The 21,025-nt window shown below is 38.8% G+C and overlaps 2 protein-coding genes across 4 annotated transcripts in view; one reads left to right on the forward strand and one right to left on the reverse strand.

Moving 5' to 3' along the window:
* SKIC3 (SKI3 subunit of superkiller complex) overlaps nt 1-14,723 on the reverse strand; it is a 101,645-nt gene extending 86,922 nt beyond the window's left edge. The window contains exons 1-7 of one of the 3 annotated variants that reach the window (XM_070373152.1): nt 14,645-14,723; nt 13,537-13,607; nt 8,300-8,390; nt 3,565-3,708; nt 2,415-2,506; nt 1,945-2,020; nt 1,285-1,425 (exon numbers count right to left, since the gene is read on the reverse strand). In XM_070373152.1, the coding sequence (XP_070229253.1) occupies nt 1,285-1,425; nt 1,945-2,020; nt 2,415-2,506; nt 3,565-3,708; nt 8,300-8,389 (543 nt within the window). In that variant the 5' untranslated portion in view covers nt 8,390; nt 13,537-13,607; nt 14,645-14,723. Of the gene's footprint in view, nt 1-1,284; nt 1,426-1,944; nt 2,021-2,414; nt 2,507-3,564; nt 3,709-8,299; nt 8,408-11,674; nt 11,812-13,536; nt 13,608-14,644 lie in introns of those variants that run through there. The other 2 variants (XM_070373153.1, XM_005899305.3) reach the window with 2 other exon arrangements.
* A 173-nt stretch (nt 14,724-14,896) lies between these two features.
* ARSK (arylsulfatase family member K) overlaps nt 14,897-21,025 on the forward strand; it is a 60,065-nt gene continuing 53,936 nt past the window's right edge. Inside the window, exon 1 of the mRNA XM_005899304.3 lies at nt 14,897-15,087. Within this exon, the coding sequence (XP_005899366.2) occupies nt 14,950-15,087 (138 nt within the window). The 5' untranslated portion in view covers nt 14,897-14,949. The remainder of the gene's footprint in view (nt 15,088-21,025) is intronic.

Raw genomic sequence — 21,025 nt, forward strand, 5'->3', positions numbered from 1 at the left:
TACAAAGAAGATGGCCGAGAGGCACATGGAAAGATGTTCAACATCACTAATTATTAGAAAAATGTAAGCCAAAACCACAATGAGGTATCACCTCACACCGGTCAGAACAGTCATCATCTAAAAGACTACAAACAACAAACGCTGGAGGTGGTGTGGAGGAAAAGAAACCCTCGTACACTGTTGGTGGGAATGTAAAATGGTGCAACCATATGGAAAACAGCATGGAAGGTCCTTCAAAAAACTAAATACAGAACTATCATGTGATCCAGCAATCCCACTCCTGGGCATATATCTGGAGAAAACCATAATTCAAAAAGACACACGCACCCCAATGCTCAATGCAGCACTGTTTACAATAGCCAAGACACAGAAGCAACCTAAATGTCTATCGACAGAGGCGTGGACAAAGACGATGCAGGCATACATGCAATGGACTATCACGCAGCCATAAAAAGAATGACATAACCCATCTGCGACAACACGGACGGACCCAGAGATCGTCGTACTGAGCAAAGTCAGACGCAGAAAGACAAACATCATATGATATCACTTACATGCTGAATCTATTAAAAAATGGTACAGAAAAAGAGACATGTAGAAAACAACCTTACAGTTACCAGGGGGGCAAGTAGCAGGGGAGGGATAAACTGGGAAACTGGGATTGACATATACACAGTACTACATGTAAAATACATAACTAATAAGGACCTACTGGGTCTCGCACAGGGAACTCTACTGAATACTCTTTAATGACCAACATGGGGAAAGAATCTAAAGAGTAGATGTATGTACATGAATAACTGATTCACTTTGCTGTACACCTGAAATGAACACAACACTGTAAACCAATAATACTTTAATAAAAATTAAATACATAAAAAAATAAAATACTCTAATTGTTAAACCTGAAAGCAATTTAATACTCTTAGTTCAGAAATATGAAGACACATACCTTTAAGGTACAATTTTTTAGAAACAGCAGTTTTGTAAAAGTCAATTTCATAGTTTCTTTTTCACAGTTATTAAGTAACTGATATAGTGTGAATTCTTGTGAATATAGGGATGTAAAATTTTGATACCCTGAATACCATTTCCACTCTGTCCAGACTTAGTTTGAAACTGCAGGCCTGTAACTCTGACTTTATCAGGAAGAGCATCTATGAATTTAAAATATCTAGTCTGACATACAGTGTTTTTCTATATTATATCATGTTTCCATTTTCTAAACTCAACTGAATGATCAACTTTCATGATACAAACTGTGGGCAGTACACGACTCAGTACCAATTGCTGGGTCTCATTATTCTGGTCCTCAGTGCACTCAGCCAGCAACTGAGTCAATTTCCTCCACAGCTGATGAAGCTCCTGGTTGTCTGCACCTTCTTCCTGTCGTGTCTTTATCAATTTGTGCCATGTTCGGGCCACCTATCAAGGAGATTTAAAATGGTTACTATATGTAAAATACTGAAATGCTATTAAAAACATTTAAATCTATAAATAAAAACATCTTTATTTACTAATACATAAAAACTGCAAAAGCAGAGAGCTCCATCTATTATGAATTCCATAAAAAACATAGGATGACTGGGCAAACCCACATAGTCCTTATATGAGAAGTATGACTGAGATACCAGAGTGCATACAGGAATGACTATATGCCCCAGTCTTCATAACTTACAGCATCAGCAGTGGGACACCACAAATGAGTCACTGAATTCTACAGATGATACACTTTTACTTATTTTATTTATCCCTGCCCAGTTTCAAAAAAGTTTGGAAGTTATGATAGCTGAATTCCAAGTTACAGTTTTCAAAGCACTGCAATTTGTTTTGATGCTGTATCATATGTTCATTTTTAAATGTGTCCTTAAGCTAAATGAAAGCTTCCTTTTACTAATGGTTTTATTAAAAGAAATTTACTACCCAAGCAAATCATTAACCGACCTCTACGTGTTTCTTTTCTTGGTAATACAGATCCACCAGTTTCTTACAGACATCACACCACTTCTGTTTGTCAACACTTAGAATAGAAAAAGAGGATTTTGAATTTGATTAATGAAAAAAACTGAGGACTTAAGACACAAAAATTAAAATATCACCAAAATAATACTACTGGAACATATCCTCTATCACACTACAGAAAAATTTCATAAAATGAGCCTCTCATAAAAAATAAAGGTTTAAGAAACATTATCTTCTATTACATTGACTAAAAATAATATCAAAGTTCTCAAATTAGTCAACCTGCCTACTATTACTGTTTCAATCACAATTAAGAGATTCTGTAACAATAGTTTGAAAGGAAAATGATTTCCAATTCCCAGTAAATGTTTGAAGTACTTGTATATAATTTTAACCAGTTTCTTCTACTTCAAGCCTTTACAGAAACGAGCCTTTCGCCACGTACTGATTACCTTTCATACAGATCCAGGAGCTTTTGGTAAACACCAGGTAAGTCATCCTTAGCATTTATGTGATTACATTTCTCATACAAACTTGCTAACCCCTAGAAGAGGAAACAGCAATGATTACTCTTCCAAAGACATCCAGTGTGCTCACATTTGTTTTGCTAAGTAAAGTGACAATCTGTAAAGATTATTTATGACAGAGATTATTATAGTTTACAGATGAAATAAAACACCTGGGATTTGCCTCCAAATAATTGGGGGTAGGAGGGAGTGGGTGAAAGTACAGATGAAAAAACACTGGCCGTGAGTAGGTTTTTATTGAAACTGGATGATGGGCACAGAGTGGTTCATTTCATCATTCTCTTTACTTTTGAAAATGTATTTCACAATAATAAATACTTCTTAAATAATTCTTGTGCAATTTTAACTCTTAAGATGTTACCATACAACACTATTTTCACATGGTCAAAAGAAAGAAATCCAAGTACTCTGTGGAAATTATCATTTTTGCTTCAAATAAAGATAGATATCCTAAACCAATCAGTACACAATAAAAGCTGGCATCAGAGAGATGTTACCAGACAACCTACTCATGTTCTTGTTCATGTGAACCTGAGACAAACAGGTTCACGTTCTCCAGAGTCTTCTACCTCCTATTAATCACAGTTTCTAAGATGTGATTGAGATACGAAACAAAGTCATTAAACATGAAAAAGCTGGAGAAGCCAAGTAAAAAACAGAGACCATTAAATAAGAAAAAAGAATGTAACTCATACTCAGATAGGAATTTCAAATTTTTTCATATTATTTTTTAAAAAACACATTAATATACCATCTTTTCCCTCAGATAAGCATAAAGAATATTATTCATAAGTCTCTCATATGCATACATAATTAAGTTGGAGATTTATATAATCATGTTTCAATTTCTGTCCTAACATTTGGAAATAATCCTTTGGATTAGATGTTAAATAGTAGCAAACAGCATCCTTGGCACCAACTAACTTTCAAGTTTACGAGATCAATAAATTTAATTTCTTCTCTCTCATACTGGGGAAATGGAGGTCTAAATGCTTATTGTAAAGCTGTCACCTGTATTTTGAAAAACGTTCTTTCCTATAACATAGTCAAAAAAAAAAAAAGAATGTATACATACCTGCCAAGCTAGTAGCTGGTCTGGCTCTAATTCAGCAGCTTTCTTGTAGGCACCCTGGGCCTGATCAGGCTGTTCTAGCTCAGCTGCAGCAACGCCAATAAAAACCCAGGCATTATAGTTATTCTTCTCTTGTTTTAACACTGTCTGGTTAAAAAAATTAAAAGAGACGTTCGTTACGTTTTAGAAACTTGTGGACAAACAACAATCAAAGACAGTCTACCTAACAGTCAGGAAATCTGGATCTACCACTAACTTGGTGATCTTAGAATACCACTCAACCTCTCTGGTCCCCGGTTTCCTCAAGGACAGGGGGAGCTGGACTGGACCAGTGACTGCGGGGGGCCTGAAATATGAGGCATATTTTACAGAGATGCCCAAGTAATCCTCGTGCCTCAGCCAAATGCTTCCCTCTGCCCCTTGAGAATAACACTAAGTATAAAGAGCACAATTAAGACTATTCTTACCACCCTCCACGGCACACTGCTACTAGTCACTTACAAAACTATTTTCCATATTGTATCCAACTCCCTTATCCAACTCCAGTATTTTCTTTCCCCTATGATAGCATCTCCCCATATTAAACAGATAGATATTTTTTTTTTTAGTTTTTTTCTTTTCTTTTTTTTTTTCTAATTTTATTTTATTTTTAAACTTTACATAATTGTATTAGTTTTGCCAAATATCAAAATGAATCCGCCACAGGTATACATGTGTTCCCCATCCCGAACCCTCCTCCCTCCTCCCTCCCCATACCATCCCTCTGGGTCGTCCCAGTGCACCAGCCCCAAGCATCCAGCATCGCATCGAACCTGGACTGGCAACTCGTTTCCTACATGATATTTTACATGTTTCATTGCCATTCTCCCAAATCTTCCCACCCTCTCCCTCTCCCACAGAGTCCATAAGACTGTTCTATACATCACTGTCTCTTTTGCTGTCTTGTACACCGGGTTATTGTTACCATCTTTCTAAATTCCATATATATGCGTTAGTATACTGTATTTATGTTTTTCCTTCTGGCTTACTTCACTCTGTATAATAGGCTCCAGTTTCATCCACCTCATTAGAACTGATTCAAATGTATTCTTTTTAATGGCTGAGTAATACTCCATTGTGTATATGTACCACAGCTTTCTTATCCATTCATCTGCTGATGGACATCTAGGTTGCTTCCATGTCTTGGCTATTATAAACAGTGCTGCGATGAACATTGGGGTACACGTGTCTCTTTCCCTTCTGGTTTCCTCCGTGTGTATGCCCAGCAGTGGGGTTGCTGGATCATAAGGCAGTTCTATTTCCAGTTTTTTAAGGAATCTCCACACTGTTCTCCACACTTACACTTACAGTGTAAGAGGGTTCCCTTTTCTCTACACCCTCTCCAGCATTTATTATTTGTAGACTTTTGGATCGCAGCCATTCTGACTGGTGTGAAATGGTACCTCACAGTGGTTTTGATTTGCATTTCTCTGATAATGAGTGATGTTGAGCATCTTTTCATGTGTTTGTTAGCCATCTGTATGTCTTCTTTGGAGAAATGTCTATTTAGTTCTTTGGCCCATTTTTTGATTGGGTCGTTTATTTTTCTGGAGTTGAGCTGTAGGAGTTGCTTGTATATTTTTGAGATTAGTTGTTTGTCGGTTGCTTCATTTGCTATTATTTTCTCCCATTCTGAAGGCTGTCTTTTCACCTTGCTAATAGTTTCCTTTGATGTACAGAAGCTTTTAAGGTTAATTAGGTCCCATTTGTTTATTTTTGCTTTTATTTCCAATATTCTGGGAGGTGGGTCATAGAGGATCCTGCTGTGATGTATGTCAGAGAGTGTTTTGCCTATGTTCTCCTCTAGGAGTTTTATAGTTTCTGGTCTTACGTTTAGATCTTTAATCCATTTTGAGTTTATTTTTGTGTATGGTGTTAGAAAGTGGTCCAGTTTCATTCTTTTACAAGTGGTTGACCAGATTTCCCAGCACCACTTGTTAAAGAGATTGTCTTTAATCCATTAAACAGATAGATATTTTCATTGAAATTATATGCTAGGAAAGTATTTTGACTTCACTGTGACTGTACCAAATATGTTCAAAAGAAATAGTGGCAATGAATGTTTAAACAACACCTGTCAACTAGAACAAAAATTATACAGAGAGCTACTGCTTACAGAAGTAACAGCTACTTGCTAAGGTAAAACAGTTTGAAATGGAAAGCAAAGATGTTCCAGTGAAAGGAACACAAAACTACTAGCTAAAATGAAATTAGCTCTTAAGGTTTTACATATTCTAGAGAAAAGGAAGAACACTTCCGAGTTGAAGCAGGCAGATTATTAGTCTTACGTGCGGCCACATGACACTTCTAGCAATGTCACCAATATTCTATCCCATAACGTTACCTCCCAAAAAACCGGCACCCATGAGGTAAGCACCAAAGCTAAGCTCCAAACACTGAAGTCTTATTAACGTTTGTGTTCCCAACACCAAGGGCAATGACTGGCATACGACTGCAGAGCAAACGATAAATGCCACAATCAACCCACAGTCAGTAAGGACCTGTTGTCTGCCTAATCACCGGTTTTCAAGATTGGAAACAGACTTTTAAGAAATACTTATAACAGTGCAGTGAAAGCAGGTATGGCATTCTGAGATAAGGAAAAAAGTACCTGACTCCCAACTCCATCCGAACAAGTCAGACGAGGCTGCCTAAAGGCATGCTTATACTGAGTTACAGATGCACCAGCAGAGGAGGTGATAAATCAGACCAGACACAGCAAATACACTAAGGAGCAACTTCTCTTAAAATGTCAACATTCTAGGTTACTACACGTTAAGTCGTCACACATTTGCCACTGACTAGTTCCCCATCTTTGGCTTTCCAGCTGAGTCTCTCAGGTATAAATTATAAACTGCTTGGTGGCATTCATATGTGAATCAGAAAGAAGACGGCTGCAGTACTTCTGTATATATTAACAGAAACAGATTCACACGTGTATTAGTCTAGTGCTGAAGGAAACAACCCCTCCCAGCACCCCTGCCACCTCCTCCTTCTTACTGTGAGTCTAAAGAGCCCATCCACCTTCTTCTGTATGAGGGTTAGTTCTGCCATGGCCTCCACCCCTGCTGGGCTCGCTAGAAACCTAACCTCTCAAGGGCATCCTTCACCCCTTTAGACTCTCATTCTATACTGCTATCTATTTCCCCCAGGCTTACTCCGTTCTCTCCCTCCCACTGTCCTGAACTCTTTAGTGCAACTGCTGACACTCCTGATGTGAACAGCCAAGGTCCCTAGGTTCAATCTTTCTTTGAACTGCACCAAGTTCTGTTGCAATGAAACTGGGCTGTGGCCCTACAGATCTTACATGCTGCAGCTGATTTCTTTTCACGTTCATCCCACATATCACAGGCCAGGAGCTAAGACAAGGGTTTCCGTTGCTCACACTTGTCACTTGTAATATATTCTTCTTCTGCTCCCCCTCCTCCTTTAAAAACCCCAGCACCTTTGAAGATCAAACCACCAGCTATACTCTAGAAAATATCCTTCTTGTTGCTACCATCTACCAACCTCCTAGGAATCCCCTTTCCTTCAGTGAAAATAGGGTATCCCTCCTCTCCACTTCAATTCCAGTAATCATTCTATCAATCATGCAGACGACCCAATGAATGTCAAGGCCTCTCAGTTACTTACCCTCAGTACTCAGCCATCCAAAACCTGGGTTTCCAGCATGCACCTCTCCTAGCCTCCCAGTTCAATTACTGCAATGGTAACAGTTCTTTAACCTCTATTATGACCAACTTTTTTCTAATCTCACCTCCCTCCAACCATCACCCTACTTCTCAATTCTCATCTCTCATGTCCCAGCTTATACCAGCTTACATCACTGTCGTCATTCCCTTGCAAACATCCTCAACTCCTTTGCCTCTCTTTCCCCTCAGCTTTCTTACTACCTATATATTGAATTCATCTTGTCCATCTCCAAGCCTGAGAAGGGTGACATGAAGGAAGACACTACACAGCTGAATACACCAATCTCACTTTAGTAACATGAAATTTTCAAAAGGACATTGACTACAGTCGAGTAATCCTGCTAATCCTTACTAATAAATTTCTTCTCTCATGGCGAATGACAACCATATCATACCTTCTCAGCTTATCCCTAAGAGACAGGAGCCATCAGAGGGGGACATTTATCTTCCCACCACCACCACCCAATCTACAAACCTGATGGCTGTGGATCTGTATCTATCTTCCCTGCTGTTTAGACAGAAAAAGTGTCAAAGGCCCTCCTCTCAAGCTCTGGACCCCATCCTCACTCACCCTCCCAGGGAGTGCTCTCCTACTGCCAGCCTGCATCTCTCCTGCACCTTCAGTTCCTCCTTCTGGACACAAACATTTCCCTCAGCACAGAAAGGACCTTTAGAATCCTAATACTCACAACCACACACCAAGCGGATTCTCCCGACGACATACCATTAAAGAAGGAAAACTTAAGTGTTCCATAGTACAATCCATCAAAAGACAGCTAAGACACATTCGGGTTTTGGGAACTTGGCTTTGACAAGTTACCAATAGAGAGAAAGACAAAAGTAAGTGGTAGAAGTAACTTATCCTGGCACAACCACGCTAATGGTTCTACTAACAGGCCTGACCACTTTTGTTGTATTTAGACACAAATGATTCACATGTTACAAATCAGTGGTGCTTACAGCTGTGACCTTTTCTGTCCTGGAAGGAAAAAAAAAATATTAGTTACCTTACAATGTTTCAAAGCTTCTTTGTATTCTTTGTTTCTGATTGCATCTCTAGCACTTTTCAGAGCAGTCTTTACTTCCTTGCTGGACATTCTGTCAAAACAAAAAGCCTGTTTATACTTAAATAAAGGCAAAGGACTATTCAAGAGGACTATATACTAATTTCAGCCTGAATGAAACTACAATGATACCTGCCTAACTATAACAGTTCCAACAAATTGAACAAACTTAACCTCTGAAAAAGGCACACATAATTCCTTCCACATGGAGCATTCTTTCCCCTTAAAATAAACATATTTTATTATGTTTAAAAAACAGAAAGTCAGATCATCCCTTCAGATTTTTACTCCAACGTCACTTCCTCAATGAAACCTTCCCTGGCCATGCTATTTAAAATTTTAACACTTTCTTCTTCCAATTCCCAACCACTCAATATTCCCTAACTATCTCTTTAACACTGCATTTATTTCTCTTCAGAGCACTTAACACCATCTAATATATTATATACTTATTTATTATTATCTGTTTCCCAACCCCACCAGAATATAAGCTCCATGTAGGCAGGGATTTTTATTCTGTTGTTGGGTTGTTGCTGTTGCTTAACTGCTGTATCCTCAATCCTTAGTATCTGACAAACTGTATATATTAATAAATATTTGCTGAAATTGCATTGTATTTGAATTATATGCATTCTCCGTATAGTAGGCTAAAACACAGATGATCTTATGGGCCAGGACCCAAAGCACACACCAATCTCAATAGAATTCTATACAAAGCAAGTACTAAAATAAATCCAAGTCACAGAGTAAAAACATTAACACAAATAAATTTCGGTAACTATGATGTAAGTTTAAGAAAGCATTCTGTTTTGATGTTAGTTTCTATAAAATATAAATCAGGATTTTAACTTTTTTCACAGTAAGGATTTCTTTAGGATGACAGTAGTCTAGTATTCCTTGTAATATAATATTCTTTGAAGAGAAGTAAACGTAATGTTTATACTTAAATAAAGGAAAGGAATATTCAAGAAGACTGTATACTAATTTTAGCCATAGATATTTCAATTTGTACACAAAATATTCACTGAAGATATATTAGTATAATATTAAATAAACTAACATATTTTAAGATGTCACAACTTATTCCATTTACCAGTAAACCAGCCAAATTCAATCACAACTTGATCTTGAAAAAAGAAACATTTGTTTTTTTTTTGCCAATTCCATTGAACTCTAACCTCAAGAATGTAAAACAAAGCTATGTACATATTAGGTAATTATAGATCACTGATGCTCAAGGTAGCAAAATGAACAAAGAAGATGGCTCACTAGGTAATTATAGATCACTGATGCTCAAGGTAGCAAAATGAACAAAGAAGATGGCTCACAGACATGGTAGCTGACAGTTCTTTACATCCAAACAGGCTGAGGCACAAGCGTAAGATGAAAGAAATTTAAGAAGCCAGAGAATTAAAAAAAATCCTTTTGACTTAAAGAATTTTAGATTCAAATAATACAAAAATTAAAATATTAAAATATCAATTTATCTATAGCCAAAACGAGACTTCCTAAATAGAAAAGGATTTTTTTGCTTAGTTACAATAATTAGACAATTAAAGCAACATATCTCATGTGCTCTTATTTTGGACACTGCTCTGTTAGCTGAAATGATATTGGCATAAATTTACAGATGTAAAACATCAGAAGGATTTTTATACAATCTGCAAATCTTGCTTGAAGCAACCAAGTCTGTATGCTGATGCAACATTATATTTCTCACACCTAAGTTATCTTTGGTAGATAAACCTGCAGACTGAAAGAAGAGAATGACAGGGATGATGACAACTAATCTGGACCAACAGAAAGGGATAAAAAGAGACATCCAAGAAGAAAAAAAAAAAATCAAGAGATACCCAAGTTAAAAAAGAACAAAAAAGTTTCAAGATAAGACCAAGCAAAAGCAATCAGAAGAATGCAACTTTTCCAGGACAAAGATCACCATCTTTTCTATCACCCAACATACAAGTAAAAGCACTTCTGAACAAAGCAGAACCAAGCAGCACTAACACAGCACGCAGCTCCCAAGCCATATGTTGCCTTTGACAGAAGACACAGAAAGGAAGGCCTCTGCTCTGAAGAATATAATCTCAATCCAGAGAAAGACCTCAGGCACATGAGTCACTGAAGAATCAAACTCTAAACTAAGGCTAATGAGTGCAAGTGCGAAAGGAGTGTAGAAGACAGAAGTGTGATGTGAAATAATCAACCGCTACGAGGTAGAGAAAGGATCTGAGAATGGAGGAAGAAGGACAATTACTACAGCCAGAGGCACTGCATTAGCAAAGTCGCAGAGAGAAGAATGACTGTGGATTGTGTAGGAAACAATAAGGAAGCCAGACTGAATGGAAGAGGAAGGACTTGTTGAAGAACAGAAGAAAATTAGGCTGGGTAGGTAGAGCACCAGTTTACATAAGACTTTGAAAATGAGACAGACAAATCTGGACTTAAATGGAGCAGCCAACATAGATCTGTCAAATGCCTCGAAGTGGGTTATTTTTAAAGACCATACGAGACAAAGTCTATTCTTCTCTTGGGGGCCAATTCGAATGTTCAATATCCTTCTATAGCCTGACATGTCTTCACAGGTAATTACATCTACTCTTGCTAAACAAAAAAGGTCTTAATGACCCAGATAACCATGACAGTGTGATAACTCACCTAGAGCCAGACATCCTAGAGTATGAAGTCAAGTGGGGCTTAGGAAGAAGCAGTACCACAAACAAAGCTAGTGGAGGTGATGGAATTCTAGTTGAGCTATTTCAAATCCTAAAAGATGATGTTGTGAAAGTGCTGCACTCAATATGCCAGCAAATTTGGAAAATTCAGCAGTGGCCACAGGACTGGAAAAGGTCAGTTTTCATTCCAATCCCAAAGAAGGGCAATGCCAAAGAATGTTCAAACTACCGCACAATTGCACTCATTTCACACGCTAGCAAAGTAATGCTCAAAATTCTCCGAGCCAGGCTTCAACAGTACGTGAGCCGTGAGCTTCCAGATGTTCAAGCTGGATTTAGAAAAGGGAGAAAACAGAGATCAAGTTGCCAAAATCTGTTGGATCACAGAAAAAACAAGGAAATTCCAGAAAAACACCTACTTCAGTTTCACTAACTATGCTAAATCCTTTGACTGTGTGGATCACAACAAACAATGGAAAATTCCTAGAGATGAGAATACCAGACCACCTTACCTGCCTCCTGAGAAACCTGTAGGCAGGTCAAGAAGCATCAGTTACAACTGGACATGCAACAATAAACTGGTTCCAAACTGGGAAAGGAGTACATCAAGGCTGTATATTGTCACCCTGCTTATTGAACTTACATGCAAAGTACATCATGCGAAATGCCAGGCTGGATGAAGCTCAAGCTGGAATCAAGATTGCCGGGAGAAATATCAATAACCTCAGATATGCAGATAACACCACCCTTATGGCAGAAAGTGAAGACAAACTGAAGAGCCTATTGATGAAGGTAAAAGAGGAGAGTGAAAAAGCTGGCTTAAAACTCAACATTCAAAAAATGAAGATCATGGCATCTGGTCCCATCACTTCATGGCAAATGATGGGGCAACAATGGAGACAGTGACAGACTTTATTTTCTTGAGCTCCAAAATCACTATGGGCAGTAACTGCAGCCATGAAATTAAAAGACTCCTGGTCCTTGGAAGAAAAGCTATGATGAATCTAGACAGTGTTTTCAAAAGCACAGACATCACTTTGCCGACAAAGGTCCATATAGTCAAAGCTATGGTTTTTCCAGTAGTCATGTACGATGTGAGAGTTGGACGACAAAGAAGGCTGAGCAGCGAAGAATTGATGCTTTCAAACTGTGGTGTTGGAGAAGACTCTTGGACAGCAAGGAGATCAAACTAGTCAATCCTAAAGGAAATCAATCCTGAATACTCACTGGAAGGACTGATGCTGAAGTTGAAGCTCCAATACTTTGGCCACCTGATGTGAAGACCTGACTCACTGGAAAATACCCTGATGCTGGGAAAGACTGAAGGCAGGAGGAGAAGGGGATGACAGAGGATGAGATGGTTGGATGCCATCATCGACTCAAAGGACGTGAGTCTGCGCAAACTCTGGGAGACAGTCAAAGACCGGGAAGCCTGGTGTGCTGCAGTCCATGGGGTCACAAAGTGCTGGACACAACTGAGCGACTGAACAACCAACTTGCTGCAGTGGAATCCTCTGTTCTCCTCCTATCTCTTGTTCATTTGATTTGGCATTTAGCATAACAAGATAGCACTAACACCTTCTCTCTTCACCAAAATATAATGCATATATATAAACAAATATTAGTTTCAGGGGATTATATTTTTCTGAAAAACAAAATAATCTGCCTTTCTAGCCCTCTTTCTAGCCCTGAAAATGTTTTCCTCTTTTTTAGGAAGTGTTATGGAGAACGAGGAGGCTCATTCACTCATTTTCTTCACAAAGCTTTATAGAGCACTAATCATCTACCCATTTTGCAGAGTAAAAACCTACTACTCACAAGGATTCCACATAACCTCATATTCCTCTGTTTGGGATACTTCCCTCTATTCCAAGCATTTTCAACACTTCAAAGAAAACCCCAGCCCTTTTACAAGTGTCTTTAGTATTCTTCCATAGCCCCACAGACTTTATCCTTATACCTCTCCTCCCATTTTTTATCCTCAATCTCAAGAAAAGTGTATATTTAGCACATTCTCACTCAATGAAGGGGGTTTTTTTTTTTACTACCACTAAAAGGGTTTTGATTCAACATATCAAGCATAAAAATCAACAACTGCACCTAATAAAAAGTTACAAAGTGACAACCATGCCAAAAGACAATGATATACCTCAAAACTAACATTTAGATGACAGGTAGATGAACTGATATGTCCTACACACCCCAGCTAAAGCTATGAAAATTGAAGCCACATTCAGCAGTGCCAGAAACAAACATTCCTCAAAGCAAAAATAAGAAGAAGAAAAAAAAATAGTAACGATAACAACAATGGAAGTTAATTACAGAAAAGCAAAAAAATGACACCTTTAAATCTAATTACAAAAGTGTAAAGGTGCTTTGTGATGACCTATAGTCTGGGATAATAACCCACACCATTTAACCATCCTTCTCAAAAGAATCGGTAATATCAGTCATTGAGTAAAAGCAGAGTCTAACTGCCTAAGATTTAGCACTCTAGACACTTACCTTTTACCTATTATCACAAACTATCTTCTTTGTCAACTGAGTTTCAGATTGTTCCTTAAATGTTTATCCATCTAGATTAAGTAAAACACAGGATAGTTAGGCACATGAAAAAGGTAACATACACCACCCAAAACATGTTGAATTTTTAACACATCAGATTCAGGTTCAATTTTCATAATTTATAATTTAAAACATGAGAAATAATTATGTACAATTTTCCAATTTCTTTCTTTCCCAAAAAGATATTAATTATAATTTCCAAATTTCTGAGTTGGTCTAAACTGTGTCCCCATAGCCTCAAGGTGACAAAAGAAACTTCCATAAGCAATCACATTTGGAAAAAATTACAGAAACTCAAAATACACTGACTTCAATGTAAAAAACTGAGCCAGAAGAGAATATTATCTACTTCTACATTTTGTTTTAAATCTAGAACAATTAAGGGCACTTGTGTGTGGGTTAGTCGCTCAGTCGTGCCCGACTCTTTGCAACCCCATGGACAGCAGCCCACCAGGCTCCCCTGTCCCTGGGATTCTCCAGGCAAGAACACTGGAGTGGGTTGCCATTTCCTTCTCCAATGCATGAAAGAGAAAAGTGAAAGTGAAGTCGCTCAGTCGTGTTCGACTCCTAGCGACCCCATGGACTGCAGCCTTCCAGGCTCCTCCGTCCATGGGATTTTCCAGGCAAGAGTACTGGAGTGGGGTGCCACTGCCTTCTCCGGAAACTTGTCTTAGTAGGCCGCAACCCTCACCCCTCCGGAGCACATCACTGCACGGGAAAAGCGGGGAACAGGACAAGGCAGGCTAGAAATACTTTTCGGGAGAAGGTGTTAGAGGCGCCTCACGGGACCCGCATCCCGCGTGAGGCGGTCCAGACAGACAGACAGACGCCCAAGGAACCGCCCGGTTTAGCTTCAGTGACAGACAGGCTGCCACCTCACCGTCTCCCAGTCTCGCCTGACACTCTGCCAGGCTCGCCCGGCGCCAAACCGGCAGCCCCCGGCACCCTATCCTTTCTCGCTCTAGGTAACAATTCCACAGGCCGACCGGCTTCAACTTCTGCAAAAGGCGACAGCCACCAAAGGAAAAAAAAAAAAAAAAAACCCCACCTGAGAAAGATGCTCCTCTACTACAAAACGCCCAAGCTCAAAGCACAGCGCATGCGCATTTCACCCCCAGCCATCGATCACATGACTGGAAGTGGCCGGGGGAAGTTTAGTTCTCTCGGTATTTGATTAAAAGGTCTTAACGAGAGTTGAGAGACGGGCGCTACTCCTGTTCGCATGCGCTCCCCTCGAGCCTCATGGGAGTTGTAGTTCTGTGGGTAAAAGCAATCCCCGCCCTCCTCTTCTCCCGAGGAACTTCCTAGAGGGAGGGGGAGGGGGTTCAGCGCCCGGAGGCCCAGTAAGCGGAGATGCTGCCGCTGTGGGTGTCGGTGGTTGCAGCCTCGGCGCTGGCAGCACCAGCTCCCGGGGCAGGTGGGCAGAGGCGGGGAGCAATTCAGGCTTGGCCCGATGCTCCTAACGTGTTGCTAGTCGTGAGCGACTCCTTCGTAAGTATGGAAAGGCAGGGGAGGGGGCGCCCTGCTGCACAGCCGCGATTGGCCCAGCCCTTGCCCTGCTTGCAGGCTTCGGGGAGCAGAATCTGAGACTTTCAAACACGTTTTATCCTGATGCAAAGCAAGAAATGCATTTTACCTTGACGCCCCGTACAGACCTACGTGCACTACATAGATATGCATGTAACACACATAAAAACATGCTTTAGTAAGACGCAGTCCGATTCGCATCTTAGCAAAAAAATTTTTTTCTTTGCTGGCCCATTAAATTACTAATAAATTTTCAGTCCATATCCCCGCTTGATTCACTTGTGGGGAAAAATAACATTCTGCATCAACGTAAAAGCCTGTTAGCTTTCCAGCGATCAATGTACTTTTATTACCCAGTTGTCTGATAATCTGTTAGTGTTGATTTATGTTCGTTAGTTGACATAATTTGACCCATTCTCCTATATTCCGGATAAACTGTATGCGTGTATGTGTTGTTGTTGTTTAATCCCAAACTTAAACATTTTTTGTAACTTTCCCAAACCATCAACTAAAAAGGATACAAATATTAACATTACCTGATATTTTTAGTATTATCCATGATATTAAAACTACTGCTTGGACAAATGTTTGGTTACTAAATATAATGTTAGTTTATTATGACAGGGTGTCACTGTGGTCAGGTAGATAGTTGGTGTTAAGTATGTCTGGCAGCAAAGAGCACTTTTAATCATTACGTTGTATTGCCTTCCTCATAAAATAACCCAGGATGATTAAAGTTACGTAATCTGGATATACCCCTAGAATTTATTGAGAATATTACTTAAAGTAATCTTTATGATTATCTAAACTTAGGATCCTAACAGGCAATCTTGGAGAGTAACAAGAATGAGTTTATTATCAGTGCTCTTGAGATTAAAGGGAAAGGAAGGAAGCAGGATCCTGCAAAAAGAGAACTGACTGTTGCCTCAGCTGATCTTGTGCGTAGTTCTCAAACTAGCATGATGCTTCAGAGCTGTTTCCAGTTTGGGGGAGGAGACCAGGCCTTTCATGTTGGATGGCCATTATTTGTGGAATGCACCCAGAATGGGGCACCATTTGGAGCAAGACAAACTACCGTCAGCAGAGGCAATCTTTCACTCTAAAGGGAATCTGCGTGGTGTGTCACAACATCCTGGAAACTTCCGAAGATGACTGAAATATTTGGAGTTTGTTTGTTTTTAGTATAGTATAAGCACATAGATTTTTCTATATGTGTGTATGTAAATTTTGATGCAGATTAATATCTCTTATGAATATAGAAGAAAAAGTCCTGAAAATTCTAGCAAGTCAAATTCAAATATATATAGAAAGGGTTATACACCATGGCTAAATGTGATTTATCCCTGAAATGTAAGGTGGGTTTAATGTCTGAAAACTAGTCAATGTGATAGACCATGTTAATTGAATAAAGGACAGATAACAGGTGATCATTTCAATAGATGCAGAAAGAGCATCTGACAGAATTCAATAACCCTTCATGATAAAAGCACTCAACCAAGTAGAAATAGAATTTTTTCAACCTGATTAAGAACACCTGCAGAAAATCCACAGTTAATGTTATTGTTAACTATAAAAGACTGAATGTTTTCTCCCAAAGACCAAGAACAAGACAAGGCTGTCCATTCTTACTGTGTTTATTCAGCAGTTAAGCTGGCAGTTTTCTAGGAAGGGAATTAGACAAGAAAATGAAATAGAAGTCATCTAGATTAGAAAGGAAAAATGTCTCTATTTGCAGATAACATAACCTTGTATAAAGAAAATCCTAGGGAATCTACTGCAAAACTTTTAGAACTAATAAGTTAGTCTACACGGCTGTAGGATGTAAGATCAATACATAAAAATCAATTGTATTTTTATACCTTTGATTGATGAACAAACGAAAAATAAAATTAAGAAAATAATTCTATTTAAAATAGTATCCAAAATATAAAATACTTAGGATTAAATATAACCAAAGAAGTTCAATTCTTATACTCTGAATCAAACTATAAAACATTGTTGAAAGAAATTAATGAACACCTAGATAAGCATGTTTATGAAATTGATTTAATATTGTTAATATAGTAATAATCATCAAATTGATCTACAAATTCTATGCAGTCTCTTCAGAAATCACTATGACATTTTTGCAGAAACAGAAAAAAACCATCCTGAAATTCATATGGAAATTCAAGGGACCCAGAATACCCAAGGCAGTCTTGTAAAAGAACTACAAAATTGGAGGACTTAAAGTTTCTAACTTCAAAACTTACCTTCACTTCAAAACTGTAGTAATCAAGATAGTGTGTCACTGGTATAAAGATAGACATATAAATCGATGGAATAGAATTGAAAGTAGAGAAATAAACTCTCAAACTCTCATTTGATTTTTCAATAAAGATGCAAAGACCATTTAATGGGGGAAAGAATAGTGTTTTCAACAGATAATGCTGGGAATACTGATTATCCACATGCAAAATGTCTCACTCCATTTTTAAAAAGTAGCTCAAAGTGAACTGATGAATTAAACATAAAAGCTAAAACTATTAAACCCTTAGAAAAAAACATGGGTGCAAATCTGTGACTTTGGATTAGGTAGTTTGCATGCATGCAAAGTCGCTTCAGTCATGTCTGACTCTTTGCAACCCTGCCAGGCTTCTCTGTCTATGGGATTCTCAAGGCAGTGGTTTGCCATTTCCTGCTCCAGGGGATCTTCCCGACCCAGGAATGGAATCCGAGTCTCTTATGTCTCCTGCATTGGCAGGCCAGTTCTTTACCACAAGCACCACCTGGCAAGCCCTTGCTGCTAAGTCACTTCAGTCGTGTCCGACTCTGTGCGACCCCATAGACAGCAGCCCACCAGGCTTCCCCATCCCTGGGATTCTCCAGGCAAGAACACTGGAGTGGGTTGCCATTTCCTTCTCCAATGCATGAAAGTGAAAAGTGAAAGTGAGTCGCTCAGTCGTGTCCGACTCTGTGCGACCCCATGGACTGCCGCCTACCAGGCTCCTCCGTCCATGGAATTTTCCAGGCAAGAGTACTGGAGTGGGGTGCCATTGCCTTCTCCTGGCAAGCTCTTAGGCAATTTAAAAATGGGCAAAAGATCTGAACAGACAGTCCTCCAAAGAAGATATGCAAATAGTCAATAAACATATGAAAAGATACTCAATATTGTTAATCATACGGAAATGCAAATCAAAACCACAATGAGACACCAGTTCACATCCACAAAGATGACTATAATCAGAGACACACTAGAGCCATGAGAATATGAGAGAAATGCAACCTTCATATGCTGCTGGTGGGAGTGTAAAATGGCGTAGCTACTTTTGAAAACAATCTAGCAATTCCAAAAATGTTTAACATGAGTTTCACATTGATCCAGCAATTCTACTTCAAGGTATATATCCAAAAGAAATAAAAAACATATGTCCACTACATATGTCCACACAAAAACTTTTACATAAATATTAATACTTCCAAAAAGTGAAAACAACTCAAATATATATCAGGTGATAAATGGGCAAATAAAATTTAGTAATATTTTTCAACAATAAAAAAAAAATGCAGTATTGATACATGCTGCAACGTGGATGAACTTAAAGTCATTATGCTAAGTGAGAGAAGCTACTCAGAAGGGACAACATACTGTATGATTCCATTTGTCCAAAGAAAGCAAATCTACAGAGACAAAAATTAGAGACAGACCAACAGTTACCTAGATTCGGGAGAACAGGAGGATTAACGGGTGACAGTTAAGGAATACTAGATTTCTTTTGGACATGATGAGAATGTTCTAAAATCGATTGTGATGATGCTTACACAATTCTCTAAATATACTAAAAAAAAAAACACTGAATTGTATAAATTAAATGGGTTAGTTGCATGATGTGTGAATTATATCTTAATAAACCCATTTTTTAAAAGAGAAAATAAACACCTCAGCCTGAGTCTTAAGGGCATAAGGGCATAAGCATCCTCTCTGCCTCCCTCCTTCACCCCTGCACCTGTGCTGTTTGTAGTTTTCATGAGGTTTCGGGAGTGCTATACACAGGACTGTGTAGTAGTGTCTAGTGAGGCTCTCATTCAGTCTGATGAACAGATCTGAAAAGAATGCTCTAAACAGTCTTGCTTGATAATAAATCAGACAGTTAAGATTACTATTATATTCTTCATTAGATTGATGTCTTGAAATCTAAACATCACTGGTTTTCCCTGGCCCAGAATAAGGAGTTGCATACCAAGTCATGAATATTCTTTGGAAGGACTGATGCTGAAGCTGAAGCTCCAATACTTTGGCCACCTGATGCAAAGAACTGACTCAATGGAAAAGACCCTAATGCTGGGAAAGATTGAAGGTGGGAGAAGGGGATGACAGAGGATGAGATGGTTGGATGGCGTCACTGACTAGATGGACATGAGTTTGAGCAAACTCCAGAACTTGGTGATGGGTAGGGAAGCCTGGTGAGCTGCAGTCCATGAGGTTGCAAAGAGTCAGACACGACTGAGCAACTGAACTGAACTGAACCAAGTCATGGCTCTAGAAGGAGCAATCCAGATCACAGAATTATATCTACCAAAAAGCTTATCCATCCCAAGGCGGGAAATGCCTGCCTCCCAGGAGAGTCAAGAATAATAGCAGAATTCAAAAACTAAGGCAAAAGGCAATTGGTATCATTTCTGACACTTTTATGCAGAAAGCCAATTCAGTTCAGTTCATCCTCTGTCATCCCCTTCTCCTCCTGCCTTCAGTCTTTCCAAGCATCAGGGTCAGTTCTTCTCATCAGGTGGCCAAAGTACTGAAGTTTCAGCTTCAGCATCAATCAGTCTTTCCAATGAAAACTCAGGACTGATTTCCTTTAGGATGGACTGGTTGGATCTCCTTGCAGTCCAACGGACTCTCAAGAATCTTCTCCCAACACCACAGTTCAAAAGTATCAATTCTTTGGTGCTCAGAAAGCCAATTAGTGGGTCTCTTTTTCTTTTTTAAATGCCCAGTTTTAGGGTACTCTATTTGTTTAAACAGTAGGAATGGCCTTAAGATAATGAAAGTTATTCTGAAAACCATTCTGGAAGATTTTCTCTCCCAACTAAAATGTGCTAGAACTGTACTTAGACCTGACTATTCATTGTGAACTACAGTACCACACGATGGAAAACTTACTTTCTCTGTGGTTTTCATCAGCTAACCATGTTAAGATCCATTTCAGTTCAGATTGAATTACTATGTGAACCACCTCCCATCGATACCATGAGCAGTGGTACCACTTTAGCCTCTTTTTAAAAGTATTTGCTAGTGTGTAAAAACTACATGAAGTTAAAAAGCCAAAACTTCTAGAAATGTTCAATATCTTCTCTAATAAAATAGTTTTGATCTTCATTTAAAGTATTAGTATGCTTTTGACCTTGAGAATATGTGTAGCATAATTTAAATATTTTCTCAGAACCTAGTCAAATATAAATCATTCCATTGATGCACATAATCCAGGTTTATTAAGTTTTACAAAAATGCAGTGTTGAATTTTGAACATATTGAATTTGTCTTTTGTAAATTATACAGCTCTGAATTAAAGACTTGTTTCATTTCACTCACTGAATATTTATTGAGTGCCTTTATATCGCAGGCAGTAATCTTTACATGGACCACCTTTTACATATTCTGTGCTAGAAACTTCCCGAAGTGAGGTAGTTATCCCCTCCCCCATTTGCCATCCTTGCTATTCTGCTATTTAAAGATACCTGCTTTCTCGTCTGCTTTCCATGGAAATGAGTCAAGAAATTGCTAACATGAATTACAGACACACTGCCGTATCCATTCAGTGGTCATTACACCCGTCTGAATCTAGCCTGCAGGTCTTGGAGTCCAAGCCTCACTGTCTGAATTGTATGGCATCCCAGTGCTTCTGCTACAAGACCTCCTGCT

The sequence above is a fragment of the Bos mutus genome, chromosome 7, assembly GCF_027580195.1.
Source record: "Bos mutus isolate GX-2022 chromosome 7, NWIPB_WYAK_1.1, whole genome shotgun sequence".
In the NCBI taxonomy this organism is placed as follows: Eukaryota; Metazoa; Chordata; class Mammalia; order Artiodactyla; family Bovidae; genus Bos; species Bos mutus.